The 21,653-nt window shown below is 45.0% G+C and overlaps 1 protein-coding gene across 1 annotated transcript in view; it reads left to right on the forward strand.

The window, feature by feature from the left end:
* Positions 1-20,320, forward strand: part of PARP11 (poly(ADP-ribose) polymerase family member 11) — a 35,849-nt gene extending 15,529 nt beyond the window's left edge. The window contains exons 2-9 of the mRNA XM_052640735.1: positions 3,418-3,616; positions 7,734-7,862; positions 8,699-8,819; positions 11,444-11,519; positions 15,050-15,122; positions 15,209-15,339; positions 16,813-16,964; positions 18,836-20,320. Coding sequence (XP_052496695.1) covers positions 3,473-3,616; positions 7,734-7,862; positions 8,699-8,819; positions 11,444-11,519; positions 15,050-15,122; positions 15,209-15,339; positions 16,813-16,964; positions 18,836-19,152 — 1,143 coding nt within the window. The 5' untranslated portion in view covers positions 3,418-3,472 and the 3' untranslated portion in view covers positions 19,153-20,320. The remainder of the gene's footprint in view (positions 1-3,417; positions 3,617-7,733; positions 7,863-8,698; positions 8,820-11,443; positions 11,520-15,049; positions 15,123-15,208; positions 15,340-16,812; positions 16,965-18,835) is intronic.
* Positions 20,321-21,653: the final 1,333 nt, after the last annotated feature.

The raw sequence follows: 21,653 nt of genomic DNA on the forward strand, positions 1-21,653 counted from the left end.
GTGGGATCTGTACACCAAAAACTATAAAACATTATTGAAAACAGTTAAAGAAGATGTAAATATGAGGTATGTCAAGAGACATACCTCATTCACAGGTTGGAATACTAAATATTGTTGAGATGCCAGTTCTCCCGGGTAGCTCACTCACTATTCAATCCCAATCAAACATGAACGGACCTAGACTTGCCAAACCAGTTCTGAGAAGGAAGAACAAATTTGGAGTGCTAACCAGACCACCTGACCTGCCTCTTGAGAAACCTGTATACAGGTCAGGAAGCAACAGTTAGAGCTGGACATGGGACAACAGACTGGCTCCAAATAGGAAAAGGAGTATGTCAAGGCTGTATATTGTCACCCTGCTTATTTAACTTATATGCAGAGTACATCATGAGAAATGCTGGGCTGAAAGAAGCACAAGCTGGAGGCAAGATTGCCAGGAGAAATATCAATAACCTCAGATATGCAGTTGACACCACCCTTATGGGAGAAAGTGAAGAGGAACTAAAAAGCCTCTTGATGAAAGTGAAAGAGGAGAGTGAAAAAGTTGGCTTAAAGCTCAGCATTCAGAAAACTAAGATCATGGCATCTGGTCCCATCACTTCATGGGAAATGGATGGGGAAACAGTGGAAACAGTGTCAGACTTTGTTTTGGGGGGGCTCCAAAATCACTGCAGATGGTGACTGTAGCCATGAAATTAAAAGACGCTTACTCCTTGGAAGAAAAGTTATGACCAACCTAGATAGCATATTCGAAAGCAGAGACATTGCTTTGCCAACAAAGGTCCGTCTAGTCAAGGCTATGGTTTTTCCAGTGGTCATGTATGGGTGTGAGAGTTGGAATATGAAGAAAGCTGAGCACTGAAGAATTGGTGCTTTTGAACTGTGGTGTTGAAGATGACTCTTGAGAGTCCCTTGGACTGCAAGGAGATCCAACCAGTCCATCCTAAAGGAGATCAGTCCTGGGTGTTCATTGGAAGGACTGATGTTGAAGCTGAAACTCCAATACTTTAGCCACCTGATGTGAAGAGCTGACTCATTTGAAAAGACCCTGATGCTGGGAAAGATTGAGGGCAGGAGGAGAAGGGGAAGACAGAGGATGAGATGGTTGGATGGCATCACCAACTCAATGGACATGGGTTTGGGTGGACTCCGGGAGTTGGTGATGGACAGGGAGGCCTGGCGTGTTGTGGTTCATGGGGTCGCAAAGACACGACTGAGCAACTGAACTGAACGCTGAAGTGAAGTGAAGTGACGTGAAGTCGCTCAGTCATGTCCGACTCTTTACGACTCCGTGGACTGTAGCCTACCAGGCTCCTCCGTCCCTGGGATTCTCCAGGCAAGAATACTGGAGTGGGTTGCCATTTCCTTCTCCAGGAGATCTTCCCAACCCAGGGATCGAACCTGGGTCTCCCGTATTGCAGGCAGACGCTCTACCATCTGAGCCACTGAACTGAACGCTACCTGATTAAAAGATTCAGTATGAAACTGTGGCCTTCCTAAGTGGCACTAGTGGTAAAGAATCCACCTGCTAATGCAGGAGATGCCAGAGACGTGGGTTCAATCCCTGGATCTGGAAGATCCCCTGGAGGAGGAAATTGCAAGCCAGTCCAGTATTCTTGCCTGGAGAATTCCATGGATAAAGGAGCCTGGCGGGCTACAGTTCAGAGAGTTGCACATGACTGAGCAAGCAACATAACATGAAACTCCACTCAAAACCGTGTATTCAAGAGAGAAAAAATGTTTATTAGAATAGAAGGTCTAGAAGTAGGCCCACAAACATACAGACAACTGATTTTTTTATAAACGACTCGGCGGAAAAGGGCGGTTCACTCGGTGTTTTGTTAGAAGAACTGTTTAAGCCCTTTGTGCCAGTGAGGTTCCCCCCATGCTGATGGATTGGTGTGCAGCCTTGGAGATGCCGCATCCGCCCCAGGACCTTCTCTGGCCACTCCTGGGTTGGTGCAGCCGAGAGCTTGTGCACAGCCTTCCCACTGCCACTGCTGATTCCATGTGGGCTCTTGTTGGCTTTCCCTGGTCCTTTATGTTACTTTTTGACTAGTCTGCCATTCTGCTTATATCAGAGCTTCTTCTTAATTTCATGAAAAGATTGCTATTTTTTTTTCAATAACGTTCTTAGGCATGAGGTTCTCTACTCTCTGTTCACGTAGAGCCAACCCCCTCAGGCAGATACATGGATCTCTACATCCTAAGCAGGGGTGTACCTTTGCTCCCATGAATAGAAGCCCAGTGTCACTGCACCTGGAGCTGGAGATGGGAGCCCATTCTTCCCAGAGTGCCACCTTTCTCTGAGTGGGCACTGGGTGAGAGGGGACAGCCCTTGGTCTTGACTTACTAAACCTCCTGCCGTGAATCCTTCACCCTGGGAGCAAACTAGGTGGCAGCAGTCAGGGCCCTGTATTCACAGCACATTGGGTCTGGACAGGAGCTTCCACCAAGTGAGTGGGGACTGGGTAGAGGAAAGGAGATGAGTCCTTGGTGTTGTCTGCCCGAAACAGACCTTCTGCACGTGGGGCAGTCGGCCCCTTCCAGGGTGTCGTAGCCCCAGACTACCAGCCGGGGAGAAAGGAAACCCGTCTTCTTGTCTGCAACACAAAGCAGGCGGAGCGGGGCTGATGGAGCAGACCTCAGCTCAGAGGCCAGAGCCTCCCTTGCCTGCTCTGAGACTGCATAGATTTTCTTGAGCAAATGCTTCTTTTGCCTTATGCTCTTAGGACAGTTTCCAGAGACTAAATGTTGTTGTTCTTTTAAATAACGTCCACCAGTTAAAATGCAGTTTTGTCATTCCAAAAGTTCCACCCTGTTTCTAAGCTTTCGATAGCCAGTTTTGGACCGTCTTCTTAGAATCGGGGGCTTCCCTGGTGGCTCAGTTGGTGAAGAATCTGCCTGCAGTGCAAGAGACCCAGGTTTGATCCCTGGGTTGGGAAGATTCCGTGGAGCAGGAAATGGCACCCACTCTAGCATTCTTACCTGGATTATCCCATGGACAGAGGAGGCTGCGGTCCATGGGATCGCAAAGAGTCGGACGCAACTGAGCGACTAACAGTTCACACTTTGACACATATAAGAAACAAGGAGGTTTTCATTACCAAATATTATTTCCTCAAGGTGTTATGTTTATACTAGCCAAATAATTGATACTTATTTTAATAAACTCATCAGAGGGTTTTAGCCATCTGGAATGTCAGTTTTCTCCCACAGGCCAGGATTTTGACTTTAATCTTATCTTCCACCTAGCCTTTCAATTTGATGATCCAAACTGATTGCTCCCAGGCCCCATAAATATTCCCTTTGGAATAGCTAGCATTGTAGACAGGCTCCACCAGCATACGCATTGCACTTGAAAATTTACAAAACGTTTTTTTCCACTTTACATTAACTTTTTTTTTTTCTCCTCAGCCTGATTTGCAGGAAGTATCATTGTCTGCCGGTTAACCGGAAGATCAAGCTGAGGATGGCATCCTGGCTGATCGAACCCATCTCACTGACGTTTATTGACTGCCTCCTCCCTGGTGGACAGCTTGCGCACTCTCCTTTCGTTGCCTATGAATGTATTCTAACCTCGATACATTACTTCTGTGGTTACAGTATTTTAAAGGTATTCACTGAAGCTTGACTTAACTCTTTGAGCCTAATTATATACACTAGCCATTCCTTTGGAGGGTGAACTTGTTGAAAACCATACAAGTTAGTCTTATGAACTGAGTCTGTAGAAAGAAAGTCACAGCATCTGTGAAGCAAAGTGGTCACATTCACCTTTAGCCCCAGCGGTGAGAAGAGACAGGGGGCTGGCATCTTAGGGAAGAACCAACGCTCCAGAGGCCTCGGGTATTTCTAGAATCTTTGAACTGCCAGCTGTGTGATTCTAGACAATGTAATTATCTTTCCTCTATTTTGTCCACCCCCAACATTAATTGGAGAGTAATGACTTCTTTTGTGCCTTGGGATGTGGAGGAAAAAATTAGTGTAAATTGACGAAGAATTTTATAAAATCTGAAGCTCTTTAGGGCAGTGGTACCAGCCTGTGGTATTGCCCTCTCTGTACAGGGATGATGAGACAAGTCTGTCCTGGGCGCCCCGTCTCTGGCCTGCTGACACACACACAGCTGCCTATGATGGGCCGCCTGGAAAGGACTGGTGAACACGCCCCTTCGTGACCTGGCTCACAGTGTGGTCCTGGGTTAGTGTGACACTCTACAGCACACCGGTTGCATGTTTGCTGTGTCCAGGGGGCTTTTCTATTTCCCATCCCTTTCCTCCTAGATGGAACTCATAAGCCAAATATTTATCTGAACTCTTTCCTTGAAATTCATCCTTTGCAATTTTTCAAGTTATTTTCGGAAGAAAAACTAAATTTAGGTCACTCTTGCTTTCTGTATCTCACAGTAAAATGGGCAAATTTGGTGAACAGTAAGTAATAAGGAAGGAAGAGTAGGCGCTGTGAATAACTTATACAACTGATCTTAAAATTTAAATCACTGCCTTTATTCCCGGGTTAAAATACATAAGGTGGAATGTGCGTACGTGTGTGCTCAGCTGCTAAATCACGTCTGACTCTGTGACCTTACGGACTGCAGCCCGCCAGGCGCCTCTGTCCATGGGATTTTCCGGGCAAGAACACTGGAGTGGGTTGCCATTTCCTCCTCCAGGGGATCTTCCTGACCCAGGGTTCAAGGCTGTGTCTCCTGCGTTGGCAGATGGAGTCTTTACCTACTGAGCCACACAGCAGAGCCTAAATCTACAGCTCTTGCTCCGAGGGTGATCTGGTTTTCATTTCTTAGCAGCCAATCCACTTTAAAACATGAAGGGAAATTCCTGAACATAATTTTACAAAGTGTTCCTTGGAGAGCGTTTCCAAACATGAATGAAAAAATAACAAGCCCCATCCCCTGTGCTCAGGTACTGTGCTTGGTACTCTGTAGGACTGGGCATCATGTCTCCCGGCAGCCCAGGAAGAAGGATCTTCCTATCTCAGGTTTGTGAGAAGGAAACCGTGGTCTCAACAAGGGCATAGAAGCTTATCCCAGGTGACACCACTTCTGGATACTTTAAAGAACGAAATTTAAAACAAGTATTTTCCAAATTACCCAAGTAGTACATATTCTTTGCCAAAAAAAAAAAAAAAAAAAAAAATCAGAGATACAGGAAATTAAAGTTTTGACAAATCACCAGTAACCATTTAACTTTGTGTGTGTGTGTATGATGAAACACACACACATATATGCACACACACAGCAAAGTCTGAATGATACACAGTTAAGTAAAATAGTATTGATTAACCGTGGAGAAAGAAGCTGAGAGCTACCAGGAAGGGAAGTGACAGTCAAAGAAGTCTTTATCTTGAATGTTTTGCTTTTTTTGCAAGGAGAATATTTTCATATATTAACTGTGCAAATTTAGTAATTTAAAAACCCTTAGAGAATGAGGACAGAAAGCTACATTCTAGGTAAAGTTGAATCTTCATGACTCACCTCTTTCCCTCTTTTCTGGTGACCTCCTCTTCATCACATTCTCCACCCAAAAATGTTTAAAACTTTCAAAAATAATAACGTACATGATATAGACAAGATTATAAAGTCATTGATAAGGAAATAGAAAGCAGTGTTCCATGGTGTGGAAGTGCACAGACCCTAGGTCTGCACTGCCTGGGTTTGAACCCTGGCTTCCCTGTTGTGACCTTCTCATTTATAAATGTGGGGTAATAATAGTGCCTGTGTTACAGGGCTGTTGTGAGTATTGCTTGTGCAGTGCTGGGGCATCATTTGGCACCTAGTAAGAGTCCATCCTAAAGGAGATCAGCCCTGGGTGTTCATTGGGAGGACTGATGTTGAAGCTGAAACTCACAACACTTTGGCCACCTGGTGCAAAGAGCTGACTCATTTGAAAAGACTGATGCTTGGAAAGATTGAGGGCAGGAAGAGAAGGGGATGACAGAGGATGAGATGGTTGGATGGCATCACTGACTCGATGGACATGAGTTTGGGTAAACTCTGGGAGTTGGTGTTGGAGAGGGAGGCCTGGCATGCTGCAGTCCATGGGGTTGCAAAGAGTCGGACACGACTGAGCAACTGAACTGAACTGAACTGAACTGAAGAGTCATATAAGGGTTACTATTATATTACTATTACTATCCTAACATTCAGGGAGAAAGCCGTGTTAAATGTATATCCATTTGGACTTTTCCATGTATATGCATATACACGTGCATATATAGACGTATACACATTCATGTGGGTAAAGATAGATGTATATTTTTATTAGAATTGGATCATACTGTTTGCATTTATTATAGCCTTCTTTGTACTCTCAATACTATATATTATAAACATCTTTCCATGCCACTAAACGAAATATGAATACTTAATTAATTGCTTTTTAAAAAGATATGCCATACAGCTTACAGGATCTTAGTTCCCTAGCCAGGGATTAAATCGAGCACTGGCAGTGAAAACTCCAGTCTCAGCCACTGGACCGCCAGGGAGTTCCCAAAATACAAATGTTTAAAACAAAAATCAAATGTGTCAGTATTTGGTCTTAACTAGTTGTGGTAGTGTGGATCCTTTAGCCAAATACATGAACGTAGGATAAGACACATTTCTCAGCGCTAAACTGAGAAGCTGGAGTGCTTCTAGGTGCTGATACAGCTTACTTAAGTGGTTGCATGGACATCGAAACATCCACCCAAGTGTCTGATTGTCTTATTTGTTAAGCAATGGTAGTAGTTTTTTTAAATGCCACGATTTTTTAACAGACCATGGACAGTTTTAATGTAAAATTAAAATTTGTGGTTTACTTCATAATCCCAGACTGAATCGAGGCTTCCCAGGTGGTGCAGTGGTAAAGAACCTGCCTGCCAGTGTGGAAGACGTGAGAGATTTGGGGTTGACCCCTTGGTTGGGAAGATTCCCTGGAGAAGGAAACAGCAACCCGCTCCAGTATTGTTGCCTGGGAAATAACAGAGGAGCCTGGCGGGCTCCAGTCCTAGGGTCGCAAAAAAGTCACACCCAACTTAGAGACTGAGCACATGCAAATGGAAGCTTTCCTTTTTTTTTCTAAACAGCCCACTCTGGGAACTTCTCGTATAAGCAGTTAATCCAAAACCTCCAAACTGTTTCTCCAGCAGTTGCTGCTAAAAACTGGAGCTTTATGTTCCGTGTCCGCTGTGCAGATGTGGTATTCATCATTTTAGATGTCTATCTTCAGAGCCAGCATGTGAGCCAGAGTGCTGTCTGTCAGTATCACAGTTGACACACAGCTCTTTGCGAGAAGAAAGAGGATGTGTAGAAGCTTCCTGGTGTCCACTGGCTCAGACTGAGTGTTACCAATGCAGGGGGGCTGATGTTCAATCCTTGGCTAGGGAATGGGATCCCACGTGCCACAACCAAGATGTGGTGTGGCTGCTAAGTCACTTCAGTCGTGTCCGACCCTTGGTGATGCTATGGACCATGGCCCACTAGGCTCCTCTGTCCATGGGGTTCTCCAGGCAAGAATACTGGAGTGAATTGCCATTTCCTCCTCCAGGGAATCTTCCTGACCCGGGGATCAAACTTGTGTTTCTTAAGTCTCCTGCATTGGCAGGTGGATTCTTTACCACTAGCGCCCCCTGGACTTGCAGCCAAGTAAATATATTAAGTAAATAAGTAAAAAAAAAAAGGTGATATGTAAACAGCACACTGGTTACTCAGAGAAGGATCTCTCTCTTTCCGGCTCTTCAGGAGATGTTTCACAAAGCAGAAGAAATCTTACCCAAGACGGCAGACAGCGAGGTGGATGAGATGGACACGTCAGACACGCAATGGGGCTGGTTCTACTTGGCGGAGTGCGGCAAGTGGCACGTGTTTCAGGTAGCGCCCCTCTGGGTGGGGCGGCGGGGGTGAAACGCATGGAGCATCGTCCTGCTCACGTGAAAAATCAGTAGAAGCTGCACCCGCCAGAAACCAAACCTTAGAGAAGTCAGAGAGCAGAGCTAAAGGAAAAATCAGGCTCTTCTGGCTCCTCTCCCCTTCCCCAGGTTTTCACAGTGTTTTCTTAGAAGGTATGGTGTGTGTTTTCTGTGTGTCCAGAGGGTGAGCATGTCTGCGGGATGAGTGTGTCTGCAGGGTGTGTCGTCTGGGCATGGGTGCACAAGGCCAGGCCTGGATTGGTGGACAGACGGTCGGGGAAGAGACCAAGCCTGCACGAAGCGCCTCTGTGCTCCCAGTGTCAGGTCAGAGGGCGTGGATGTGTGTTCTCCTCCATGGCAGCCTGAAAGCAGATGCCAACACTCTCTTAACAGCCGAAGACTGGGAAACTCAGGAAAGTTCAGTTAATTAACAGTTAAGCTGAGACGCGAGCCCACACTCAAAAGTTTGTGGTCTTTTTTCTTTTCTCACTTATGAGGCTACTTAAAAGATTTGAGCCACTTAAGGTGTGTCATTTTGGCAGTAATCTGAAAACATTGCAATACTTTGGAAAAAGGCCTTATAACCAGTTGTTAGAGTTTTTTTTTGGTGTGTGCTGAAAATCCTTAAGCCATTGCCCACATGTTGTCTTAGCCAATCTCCCCATGTGTTGGTGACTAGGACAGGTCAGCAAGTTTCCTCTGTCCCTCCATTCTCTGTCTTGTCCCCCAGCACCTGCCTCTGTGGCCAAGCCATTTCTGTGAACAGCTGGTAAATGAACTTTCTGGTTTGTCTTAAAGCCGGATACCAACATTCAGTGTTCAGTTAGCAGTGAAGATATCGAAAACAGCTTCAAAGCAAACCCTTGTGGCTCCATTTCTTTTACCACTTCCAAATTCAGCTACAGGATAGACTTTGCAGGTATGTTTTCTTTCCCTAATAGTTGTGTGTTCTTAGTGTGTTATATGCTGAAATCTACAGTTCTGCAGATCAGGATTAGTTGATATATTAATATTTGCAAACAGCGAAGTAAATTCTTTTTGTAACACATAAAGATGCCTCTACAAAAATTCAACATTTAAAATCTTTTGGATTTGCCTGTTACAAAGGTGTGTTCATATGCTTATAGATACTAATGTATATGGAGAGTTTCGTATATCTTGAGTTCATATAACGCTTCTCACCTAAGGAACACAAAACACCTGTAAGCCATTGTTTTGCTCCTCATCCTTTCAGTCTCTTGAAATAGGTAGGAGCCATCAGGTGATTTCAGGATCAACCGGAGCAGTTACGTGACAAAGTCCTAGGTAGCCGGTTCTAGCTTTAAGACCAAAGTTCAGCCAAATGACCCATCTCTTGGTATCTTTCCTAGAAAACCACTCTTCAGTGGACATTGCCTTCAGCCACTTTCTGATTTCTGGCTCTCTCATGGGTTAGCCAGCTAATTTGAAAATCAGCCCCACTTGGATTTCATCTGTGATGAAATTAGTCCGGGATGAACATTCATCTGTGATGAAATCCAAGGGCATGCTTTTAGGGACCCCATCACAAACCTCTTGCACTCACACTGCCGTCTCCAGTTGCCAGCCTCAGCTGTTTACTGCTCAGAGGCAAACAGGACCTGGAGGGAGGGCGGCTTTCATAACAAAAGTGCCTTTGCGCTGCCACACAGCTCTGTGAACCAGGTCAGGTGTTCTTTCCTGGTTTCTGAGAGTAGAATCAGAAACCTTGTAACAGCGAGTGCTGGCTGTGGTGGGGGGTGGGGGGCTGGTGAAACCCAGGAGATTCCCTTGGAGGAGCCAAGGCCCAGACATGCCTTCATGCCTGAAGGGGGTTAAATTGTCCACTAAGACATTGATGCAGCCAAGTTTCCAATGACTCCTTTTTAATCAAGAGTTAGTGCTGACAACGGAGAAGGCAATGACACCCCACTCCAGTACTCTTGCCTGGCAAATCCCATGGACGGAGGAGCCTGGTGGGCTGCAGTCCATGGGGTCGCTAGGAGTTGGACACGACTGAGTGACTTCACTTTCACTTTTCACTTTCATGCATTGGAGAAGGAAATGGCAACCCACTCCAGTGTTCTTGCCTAGAGAATACCAGGGACAGGGGAGCCTGGTGGGCTGCCATCTACGGGGTCGCACAGAGTCGGACACGACTGAAGTGACTTAGCAGCAGCAGCGGCAGCAGTGCTGACTAAGCATAGCATTTTTTACGACATTAGGCAAATTGGCTGCCTTTAAGGGCCGACGCTTGTCTTGGACAGAAGGTGCTGATGGACACGTGAGGCTGATGCACACCTGTCAGTGTTGAAGCCACACGGAGACGTCACGACGTGCAGACCTCAAGCTTCTCGTGGAGGGCAGGACTCGTCAAAGCGTTTGGTTGGTGGTCCAACAAGCCACGTGTCTTTGAAAGAATACTTTCTAGTGAACTGTATTTGGGGGAACATTTCTCTTGGACAGTGCAGTTTATTTTAAAAGAGCCTATCAAAAAACAGGAGTCACATAAACACCAGCTCCCACCCCTCTATATAATGACACTGTTTCAAAAGTGTAGGTATTAGCATTTCCCACGTACACTGGCAAAATTAGCCCCCATCATTTTGTCACAAGCCAGCTCAGCTTCTCTTTATAAAAAAACTGGTGAGAAGTAAACCTAAGACAAGCTGGTATAAGATGAAGGCATCACAGGCTTACCTCCATGTGCTGGGACGACCTTGCTTTCTCGCCACATGGTGGTTGCACCAACGTGTGCAGAGCTTAGGAGTACAGGAGGGCTGAGCACACTTCTCACAGCATCAGCCCGGCTGGGTGAACCACCTCATCTTGGAGTGGAATGACATCCACTTAGACAAGGTGGTAAATTGACCAGAATTCCCTTGGTAACACTTAGCACCTACCTCGGTGGGGATGATGAGGTGGATCTGGCAGATACTGCCATGGCTGAGAAAGAGAGGAAAGAAGAAAGTGATACGCCAGTCAGCTCATTAGCCTCTTAGCACTAGCCTCTCTCGTGTAAGTCTGTATTGAGTCTAGCTAGGTTTTCTATTTTTTTGGTTTAGGTGTACAATTTAAAGAGAAGGCAAGAGATGTACAAATTTTTGAAACTGTGAGTTGTGCAAGTTTTATCCTGGTAATGTATCTTTTTTGTTGTTGTTATTTCCAACATTTTTGAAACAATCAAAGTAAACATTTAAGAAGCCAGTCAGAAGATGCAATACTTTCTTTCTCGTCCTAGTACTTTTTAATTTTCCAAAGTTGAGAACCCCTCTGTGTTCACGTGTTTAACTCAAGCATGGTACGAAAAGGAATAGACCCTACATACCGAGCCGTGTGTGAGGCTGGCTTCCTCCTGTGTGAGCTTAGATCAAGCAGGGAAGCTGATAACCAGACGTGTGGTCAGGTATCCCTGATAACGCTGGTGCTGGCAGCTGCTCCTGAAGCCCCGTGGTCCTTGACCGTCCCGTTGTGCGGCTGCAGAGCTTCGTGACGTTGCGTCACCCGGTGTGTTCCCGTGACTCACCTCTTTGTCTCTGTGCACAGAAATGAAGCAGATGAACCTCACCACGGGGAAGCAGCGCTTAATAAAAAGAGCCCCCTTTTCCATCAGTGCTTTCAGGTATTGTGGGGGAAACGGGGTGCAGAGAGAGTGGGCTCTCTCTCTCTCTCCTCTTTAACGTTTGGCAGAGGAATAAGTAGACGGAAACTGTTTTGGTGGGTTATTTAATGATCTTAATATTAATCTTTACTGAATTTCACGTTTGTTGATGCACGAGCTCTACTGTTATTTTCGACTGGCGTTTCCTTTCCTGTTGTCCTTTTCATTTCCCTTAGATAGATGTATTTTTCAATTCTTTAGAGCAGTTTGAATGGTAGTTTAAAAAATGCCTGATGGTCTCTACTATAAATCCTTAAAATAACCTACCAAGGTAAGTTCAAATTAGCTTGGAAAGATTCTCCTGGAACCATCCAATTATTTGGGTTGTCAATCCTAAGTAATTACTCACTTTGTCTTCACCTCCACTGAACCCCATTGGGCCACTCCTGGAGGTAATTTCAGATGTGCAGTGACTGAAGGGAGCCTGGGAAGACAGGAGTGCGTGGGACGATGGCCCAGCTGCCTGCTGTCCATATCCTGAAAAGCTATAAATGCCTTGTTGTTGTTTAGTCAGCAAGTCATGTCCCACTCTGCGACCCCATGGGTTGTAGCCCCACCAGGCTTTTCTGTCCATGGGGATTCTCCAGGCAAGAATACTGCAGTGGGTTGCCATTTCCTCCTCCAGGGGATCTTTCCGACCCAGGGAAACCCACTGGCATCTCCTGCATTGGCAGGCGGATTCTTTACCACTGAGCCACCAGGGAAGCCCTGCTATAAATGCCACAGGAGAAACAGAAGAATAAACAGGTGTTATTCACATGAATAAAGTTGAAGGGAAAAACTTTAGGGCGTGTCTACTATTATTGGGAATGATCCCTCAATCGAATATTGAGATTCCTGTTGTTCAAAGAATTTAAAATGAAACAAACAAAAAATGCTGTTTAATAGCATGTGAATTGTAGGAGATGCCCATTTGCTTCTTCCAAGGAGATGTTTTGAAAGGATTAAAGAAAAAAAGTTTTTGAAGTTTCTATCAGTTTGGTTCTTGGGACTTTTGGTATATATTTTAGGATCATGATTTATAAGTTATGCAAGTACTTGTATGATGAATGCTCTAGGAAGGAAGAGAACTTTACTTCCTTACCAGCTACATCATATCCTCATTCTTAAGTACAAGGAATTTAAGAAAGGAATTGCTTATCTTCAAAGGGTATGTAATCTGAGAGAAAAATGAGACATAATACTGGAAAATGTTATAGTAATTGTATGTCACTATCTGGTGTCCTTTTGTGGGGAGAGGCATGTAATGCAAGGCACTTTGTTCTCTCATGGACCATAGAATCCATAGCAGAAAGACAGCAGAGGGAGAGAAATAACCAGAATGGAGTCTAAGACGCAGGATAATAAAAGGAAGAATGGTTAGGCAGGATACAGACGAGCAATGATGACAAGGAGGTGTTGATACAGAAATGCTTATTTATTGCAGGAATACATCGAGCGCTTATGACAAGCCAAGTGAATAGCACATTTCCTGTTGGCCAGAAATTTGCAATTAACCAAGGCTGCAAATATTGAACAAATAAGCAAGCAAAAACGTTTTACATAGCTGAAAGATACTTCTGTTGTTGCGTAGTTGCCAAGTCATCCCTGACTGTTTGCAGTCCCATGGACTGTAACCTGCCAGGCTCCTCTGTCCATGGGATTCTCTAGGCAAGAATATTGCAGTGGGTTGCCATTTCCTTCTCCAGGGGATCTTCCCAACCCAGGAATCGAACCCAGGCCTCCTGCATTGCAGGCAGATACTTTGCCACTGAGCCACCTGGAAAGCCAAAAAGATACTTCAGGCACAAGCAAAAAAAAACAAAAAACAAAGAAAACCTGGGAAAGGTATTGTTATGTGGTATCACAATCTCTGTAGTATGTAAAGTACTTTGAAGAATCTCTAACTAGAAAACCAATAGCCCTTTAGAAGAATAAAAAAAGAATTTGTGCAGTTCATGCAGCCTCACTTATAAAAAAGAGAAACACAAATTATACCAGGTTATGTCTTATTATCAGATTGACAGAAATTCCCGAGTCTGATAACGCGCCTCTTTGGAGAGGTTGTGGACAAGTAGGCATTCTCTACATTTCTGCTGGGAATGTCAATGACTGTAGCCTTTGAGGAGGGCCTCTGGGAAGTTTCTGTTAAAGTCAGAAATAAATATATTCTTTGACCCAGAAATGCCATTCCAAAAATGTTATCTTAAAATTTGATAAGTGGCCACGTACAATGACAAGTGGACAGACTTGTTCTCTGTAGCATCCTTAATGGCAGCAAAGAGTTGAAAAACAGCTGAATGTCATCCATAGGGAACTTGTGATCAATAGGAGGGGGTGTGTCCATACACTGGGGTACCCTGCATCAGCCCAGTAGAATGCACGCCTTCATCCTCCAGGGTCCAGAGTGTCTGCCCTGTGCCAGGCTGTGTGCTAGGGAGTTCCCTCCGTGATACAGAAGGGTCTCTGAGAACACAGTGAAAAAAATAGAACAGCTACAGAAGACACAGGAATATGCTATCATTCCTGTGTGCAAAACAAAAAGACCCCATAGGTTTGTGTTAACCTGAAGTTCTAGAATACCCAAAAGACTAAAAGCAGTGATTGCTCGGTGTGGAGGCAAGAGGTGAGAACTAGACCAGGGACTAGAGAGGGAGGGAATCCATCCGCCGTTCACTTTCTCACAGCTTTGTTGTTCAGTCGCTGAGTCATGTCCGACCCTTGGCGACACCATGGACTGCAGCACGCCAGGCTTTCCTGTCCTTCACTGTCTCCCTGAGTTTGCGCAAACTCTTGTCCCCATCTTTAAATCATGATTGTGTGATGTCCCCAAAGGTAAAATGAGTTAAAAAAATAAAAAATAAGTTAAAGACAGGGTAGGAGTTGATACATTTCTTCCACAACCTCCAGTCACCAGACAGGATCCATGTATCAGTTACAGCCTTCTGCCATCAAGCTCCCCAAGGTCATTAGCTTTCTCTGTGTTCACATCCAGTGGCTCAAACATGGTAGATGACTTTACGAGCTTCTGCTTTGGGTGAATTAATTAGGACCGTGCAGGGGCCTAGTGGACAATAAAGAGAGAAAGGTTTAGATTTGAGTTAATAATAGATCTTAAAGGACATTGAACATGTAGCTGAGGGTTCTAGGTGGTATTTAATAGACACTAAATCTGTTAAAGCAGTTTTATTTTAATCAAGAAGTTGATTTTCTTCTCGGAAATTGCTTTTCTTCACCTAAAGTCCTCCTACATTTAAAAGAAACTCTGGCAAATTCAGGAAAACAAGATCGAAATAATATCGTTTTTGAAGTTTCCCATCAGATTTCTCAACACAGCCCCTAAGAAAGTTGCACACAAGCCAGTACTCAGTAAGTGTTTTAAAATAAAGAAGCCAAGGACGACACTTTATTGCTTTTGTCAGATGATAATTCAGCTTGGGAGAAAATGTCTGAGTCATTGACAGTGATTATAATTGGCTTCTAACATGTTGTTTTGTCTTTTCTGCCCCAAGTTACATCTGTGAGAACGAGGCCATCCCCATGCCGCCACACTGGGAGAACGTGAACACTGAGCTGCCCTACCAGGTGAGGGCAGCAGCGTCAAACGCCCGCCTGCCCGCAGGAGAGGTGGGGAAGGACCGCGGTAACACGCTGCCAACTTCTCTTTCCAGCTTATTCCTTTGCACAGTCAGACACACGAATACAATGAAGTCGCTAGTCTCTTTGGGAAAACAATGGACCGCAACAGAATTAAAAGGATTCAGAGAATTCAAAACCTAGACTTGTGGGAGTTCTTCTGCAGGTGAGACCATTTCCACTCGGAACCCCGCTCCTTGGCCTCTGAGACTTTCTCCCAGCCTCAGAGACGGCAAAGCACAAACGCTTAATGGTGTTCACCGCCAGCAGTACCCCGTGCTGTCCTCCACGTGTTTTGACCTGGTTTCCCAGCCTCTTCCTCATCCCTGGGGAGAGCTGCTCTGTAAGCTGCCAACTTCCTGTACAGCAGGGGTCCCCAGCCTCTGCGATCTAATGCCTGGCCCCCTGAGGTGGAGCTGGTGCAATAATAATGGAAATAAAGCGCAGACATGTCATTCGCTTGAGTCATCCCAAAACCGTCCTCCCACCCCTGGGCCGTGGAAGGGTTGTCTTCCACAAAACCGGTCCCTGGTGCCTGAAAGGTTGGGGACAGCTGTTCTTATCTACAGCTGGATAATTTTGACTACCTTTGTTTGTATACAATACACATTATTATTTTGGGTTATAGGTCTCTTTCTGCATCGTTCTTTTGAAAAATAATGTTGTCTGTAAAAGAGTTATCGGTGTTAATACATGTACATCTATTTCATTATTTTAATTTTCATATCTAAATATGTAATTATGTGTTCAGTTTTTTCTCTTGAGAGGATTTTAGGCCATTTTCAGTATGTTTGTTTTTTTGCTTTTACAGTAAGTCCTACATGGAATATCTTTGTATGTTTTGGAAGAGGTTTGTCCGCTGAGAAGAGGGTTGAACTGGATAGCTTTATGTCCCTTCCAGCCCTAAGATTCAAAATTCAGTGCAGTTCAGCCAACGTGTAGCACTCTGGGGATAAATGATCAAGGCATAGTCCTTGCTCAGGAATTTCACTATTTAAAGACTCTGTGAACTCTGCTGTTTATTGTCTGGAGCATCCCCCTGGTGGCTCAGAGGGTAAAGCGTCTGCCTGGAATGCAGGAGACCTGGGTTCAGTCCCTGGGTCGGGAAGATCCCCTGGAGAAGGCAGTGGCAACCCACTCCAGTATTCTTGCCTGGAGAATCCCATGGAGGGAGGAGCCTGGTAGGCTGCAGTCCACGGGGTTGCAAAGAGTCAGACACGACTGAGCGACTTCACTTTCACTTTCAGGGTCATTTTTAGGTATCGGTAAAGCTTGACTGGTTTAAGCAATCAGTCATTTTACTGTGATGGGGCATCATCTGGGAGATCTGTAGTGTTTTGTTTTTTTTTTTAATTTTTAAAATTAAAATATTTAACTGAAGTATAGTTGATTTATAGTGTAGTTTTGGGTATAATTTTTACCCTTGTCTGTTAATTAGTAATTTCTGATGGACCAATTTAGATGTCCCAAGAGCATTTGGGATTATCTTTTTTCCAGAGCTGTTCTGTGTCCACGTATGGTCGATGTTAAATTACCGTGTTCTGTTTCACCCTTCCTGTTGCGCTTCACTCGTGAAGAGTCAGTGATGCCGCTTACAGTAGATTTCTGTGTGTTTTGTGTCTGGGCATTGTGCTTTTAGAAAAAAGGCTCAGCTCAAGAAAAAAAGAGGCGTGCCTCAGATTAATGAACAAATGCTGTTCCACGGCACCAGCAGTGAGTTCGTGGAGGCGATTTGCATTCACAACTTTGACTGGAGAATCAACGGCATCCACGGCGCTCTCTTTGGGAAAGGTAACCATCCGAACCTAGTTGGAGTGCTAGGAGGCAGTCTTCCCTTTGAGGGAGGCTTAATGATGATTCAGGGGCTTGAGGGGCGTCAAGTTAATGTTAGAGGCAAAAGTGAAATGCTGGGCCCCTGGCACACCCTCAGAGTTTCCCAGCCGCCAGAAAGCCCCTTCCCGCTTGTGCAAGATGGAAGGGAGACTTTCCACATCTCTCCGAGGTCAGATAACCACCTCCCACTACTGCCCCCAAGTCCCAGCCATTCAGATGGGGCATCATGTCTAGAGTTGCTCGTTTTTGCATTAGGACCTTTAGTTTCCACATGTAAGTCCTTTCCATGGATAAGTCTGTACACCAAACTGTTTTATGTCAAGTACACTAAAAAGTACATCAGTTAGTGTGTACATGGTATATAGGTCTATTTTTTGTTTGTTTTTTTAGAAAATGATAGGTTGGAATGTTGATGAGCTTTAAGGAATAATGAGGGAAATCCTCCCCTTTTCCCTAATGGTGTGGAAGTCTGAGTTCCTTAGTCTTTGCTCACTAGGCAAGCACATTAAGGAGAGAGGGAAGGGGAAACATTGACATTAACATAAACATGAACATTAAGAGGTGGACCTTGACTTGGGCTTCCCTGGTGGCTCAGTGGTAAAGAATCCGCCTGCATTGCAGGAGGCGTAGGCTTGATCCCTGGTCAGAAAGATCCCCTGGAGGAGTGCGTGGCTACCCACTCCAGTATTCTTGCCTGAAGAATCCGATGACAGAGGAGCCTGGCGGGCTACAGTCCACTGGGTCGCAAAGAGTCGGACACGACTGAAGCAACTTAGCATGTATGCAGACATTGCTTGGTCCTTATTTTGTACCTTCCCTCCAGCAAGAGGGGCTGCATTAATTTAAAAAATAACAGCTGAAAAGGCCGTCCCTTTTATTTAACTGTGTAAGAGGATCAGAAAGGTGTTACATAAATCCCACTGGATTTGGGTAATAGGGGATTTTGCAATTCATTTCCAAAAGTGTTTTGGGTAAGTATTCCTTACTGAGGGCAGCTTCCTAGACGTCCCAGTTTGGAAGAGTCAGACGCTTCATGGAGATTCCTGTTTAGCCAGTGGACCTGTGGGCTTGTCCTTCTGGAACGTTCGGGTGTGAGCTGCATTGCATTCTCTGCAGAAGTCTTTTCCTGGATGTGGAGTTCTGTCGTCTCCAAAAATATTATTGAACGGTCACCTTGTAAAATAGAAACAGGATTTCTTGGGGTTTGAAATCATCTGTGCAGACCCACGGTTTCACTGTGCTCCCCAGTGATGGGTGCTTAGATGGGTGGGTAGCAGGTGGGGAAAGGGTAGAAGGAAATAGAAGAGGGAGGGAGGTCCCAGCAGTTATGAGGCAGGTCCTGCCACTTGTAATTACAGAAGCCACTTGTGTCTGTCTTACATATTGGATTTATTTATAAGATTTTTTTTTTTTTTGGCCACACTACATGGCATGTGGGATTTTAGTTCCCCAACCAGCGATCAAACCTGGGACCCCTGCCTTGGATGCTTGGATTCTTAACCACTGAACTGCCAGGGAAGTCCCTGTAATATTCTTTTTGAATACCACTACACAAGTCTAGTAGCTGCCTTTTGATGGGGATGGGGATGGTGTTGGTGGTGGGGACTGGTCTGTACTAACACACATACCCCAGTGGCCGCCTGCAATGCAGCTGTCCACAACAGACAGATTTCTGTTCTTTTGTTTAACACCTATAGTTGAGGGAGTTCCGCGTCTGTTTTGGCTATATGATTCCATGTGTCTCTCCCCCTAGCCATCACAGTATTTTCGCTTGTGTTTCATACATTCCTTGGAGTAACCTTGGCTCTCCGGGGCCCTTTTTGTCTAAGGAACCTATTTTGCTCGAGACGCTGCTTACTCCAGCCGCTTCTGCAAAGATGATGTAAAGCACGGAAACACATTCCAGATCCACGGGGTCAGCCTGCAACAGCGGCATCTGTTCAGAACACACAAATCCATGTTTCTCGCCCGAGTGCTGATTGGAGACTACATAAATGGAGACTCCAAATATATGCGCCCTCCCTCCAAAGACGGCAGCTATGTAAACTTGTATGACAGCTGCGTGGATGACACCTGGAATCCCAGGGTTTTTGTGGTGTTCGACGCCAACCAGATCTACCCCGAGTACCTGATAGACTTTCACTGATTTCACATCCAGGTCACCACGGTTGAGGGAGCAATATTCTTTTTCACAGGGAGGTCTGCTCACCGATCATCTAGCCACTCAGTGTTAATGCTCTGATCCTTTTGAAGCAGAAAGAGGCCTCTCTGTAAAAAGACACGCTGACTTCATGGTTGGTTTGTTCTGTTTCCGTTTGTCACTGACGTTTGTTAAAGCGCAATACCACTGCTGTTTAGAGGCGGTGCTCAAAATGGAATGGTCTGAGTCACTCCATCTTTAAAGTTTCCATGTGTGTCTTTAGGATGAATGTTTTCAGTTCAAGTAGACTTATTCCTATATATGATAAAAAAAATAAAAATGTAGACATAAAAAGTGTCCCTTCAGAGGAACTGAGCCTTTGTAAACAAATTCTGAAATGGTCATCCACTGATCTACGTGTTGCTTTGTTAGTCCTTGGGAGGATGGGAGGCAGTTTAAAACCTTGAAGCAGCCTGAGTAACTTGAGAGAAATCAGACACAAAAAGAATCACTGGCAGTGCTGCCAAGCAGGCCAGAAGGAGAGGATCAAGACAGGGTACCCTCTCCTGATGCCTTTGGGACAGCCAAAGAGTTCCCGCGGGGTGTAAGTGGCCTTGCTCACCTCTTCTGCCTCCTGCAGCCCAACTGACTGCAATCAGCAGGCACCTCATCCCCTAGAGCTCCCCAATTCTTATACCCAGACTCACTGCACAAGGTACTTATTGCATCTTCAAACGGAAATTTTTTTTACAACACATGTTCTTGTTGTTCAGTCACTCAGTTGTGTCCAACTCTTTGTGACCCCATGAACTGCAGCCCTGTCCTTCACTGTCTCCCAGAATTTGCTCAAACTCATGTCTATTGAGTCAGTGATGCCATCCAACCATCTCATTCTCTGTTTCCCCCTTCTGCGCTCAATCTCTCTCAGCATGAGGGTCTTTTCCAATGAATTGGCTCTTCACATCAGGTGTCCAAAGTATTGGAGCTTCAGCATCAGTTCTTCCAATGAATATTCAGGGTTGATCTCCGTTAGGATTGATTGACTTAATCTCCTTGCAGTCCAAGGGACTCTCAAGAGTCTTCTCCAGCACCAAGCATGTACGTTCCCTTTGTTTCGGGGCCTTACAGTGATTACTTCTAAGAGATTTTTAGTCTGATCCTCCCCCCCCACCAAATGCACAGCTATTCAGCTATGATTTATAAAACCCACACTTCTAAATTCCCCATTTTGAGTTGTTGCAGAAAGCCTGAGATGCTTGCAACAAATCGGATTTGTTCTTTTGAGTAGCAGCAGACAGTCTGTTCACTGTCTTGAAAAATTAGGTACAATTCATAATCATGCTCAGTGAAATTTGTTTACCTGCTCCATCTGCCTGGCTGTTCTATTTTAAGGAGGAGTAACTGACGTTGAAAGAACTTCCTGCCCCTAAAGCTATTCTGGCAGAGACAGGACAGCAACTTGGCAGAGATGTTACATAGGTGTTCAGGTGTCCGGTGGAGGATTTGGTCATATGATTGTTAAAGAGTTTGTCCAGCCTTGATTTTCTGTGGTTATACCTGGGAAAAAAAAAAAAAAGAACATTGGTATCTTTTTTTTTTTTTAAGTTTTGCCATCTCCTTGATTTATTTATTTATTTTCTGTCTGCACTTCGAGGGCATGTGGAATCTTAGTTCCCTGACTAGGGATTGAAGCCACACACCCCTGCCTTAGAAGAGCAGGGTCTTAATAACCGCACTACCAGAGAAATCCCCAGAATACTGGTATCGTTCCTGGAAAACCTTTTTCGAACTCACTTTGCTACTAAATTCCATCTCCATTACCTTCACCTAATTTGGGCTGAAAGGCAGTGAAGGTAATTTAACTTCTCAAGAAAAACCCAGTAAGTGTCCTCACCTGGGACGCTCAACTCTGTCCCTTGAACTGCAAAGACATCATACAAATAAGACGGGAGCAGGTTAGGTGAGGTGGTTCTTCAACTGCCACCTCCCCCAGACTCACTGCAGCCCTGAGGGTGTGTGACTGCGCCGAGAGTAGGTCACGCAGTGACACCTGGTGCACAGGAAGCGGTGTCCAGGACACTGATGCCAAGTGACAGCCGAGAGTTCCTGACTGATGTGCAGAGGAACAGCTGGTTTTGATGAAGTGCTGTTAGTATTTTTAGAAAGGACACATTTTATAAACGTGGAAGTCACCATGGAAATACAGGAGAGAAAGTCACCAGGCTGCTGCCTTGTGGGAGGTGGCTCACCGCTGCTACGGACCTGCTCACAAAAACGACCTCAGAGACATCAGGAAGGCAGAAGCTGAAAATCTTTTTCTTCTACTTATTTGTTACTTACATACAAACTGATGTTCAGACAGTCCCCAATTCAACACAGCTATTTTTTTCCAGTTTAATTCAATGGCCTCCCCAATGCTTGAATGGAATAACTGTGGTAGATTTTATCTCAGTTGGTAAAGAATCTGCCTGCAATGCAGGAGACCCTGGTTGGATTTCTGGGTCAGG

This window comes from Budorcas taxicolor, chromosome 5, assembly GCF_023091745.1.
Source record: "Budorcas taxicolor isolate Tak-1 chromosome 5, Takin1.1, whole genome shotgun sequence".
Taxonomy (NCBI): domain Eukaryota; kingdom Metazoa; phylum Chordata; class Mammalia; order Artiodactyla; family Bovidae; genus Budorcas; species Budorcas taxicolor.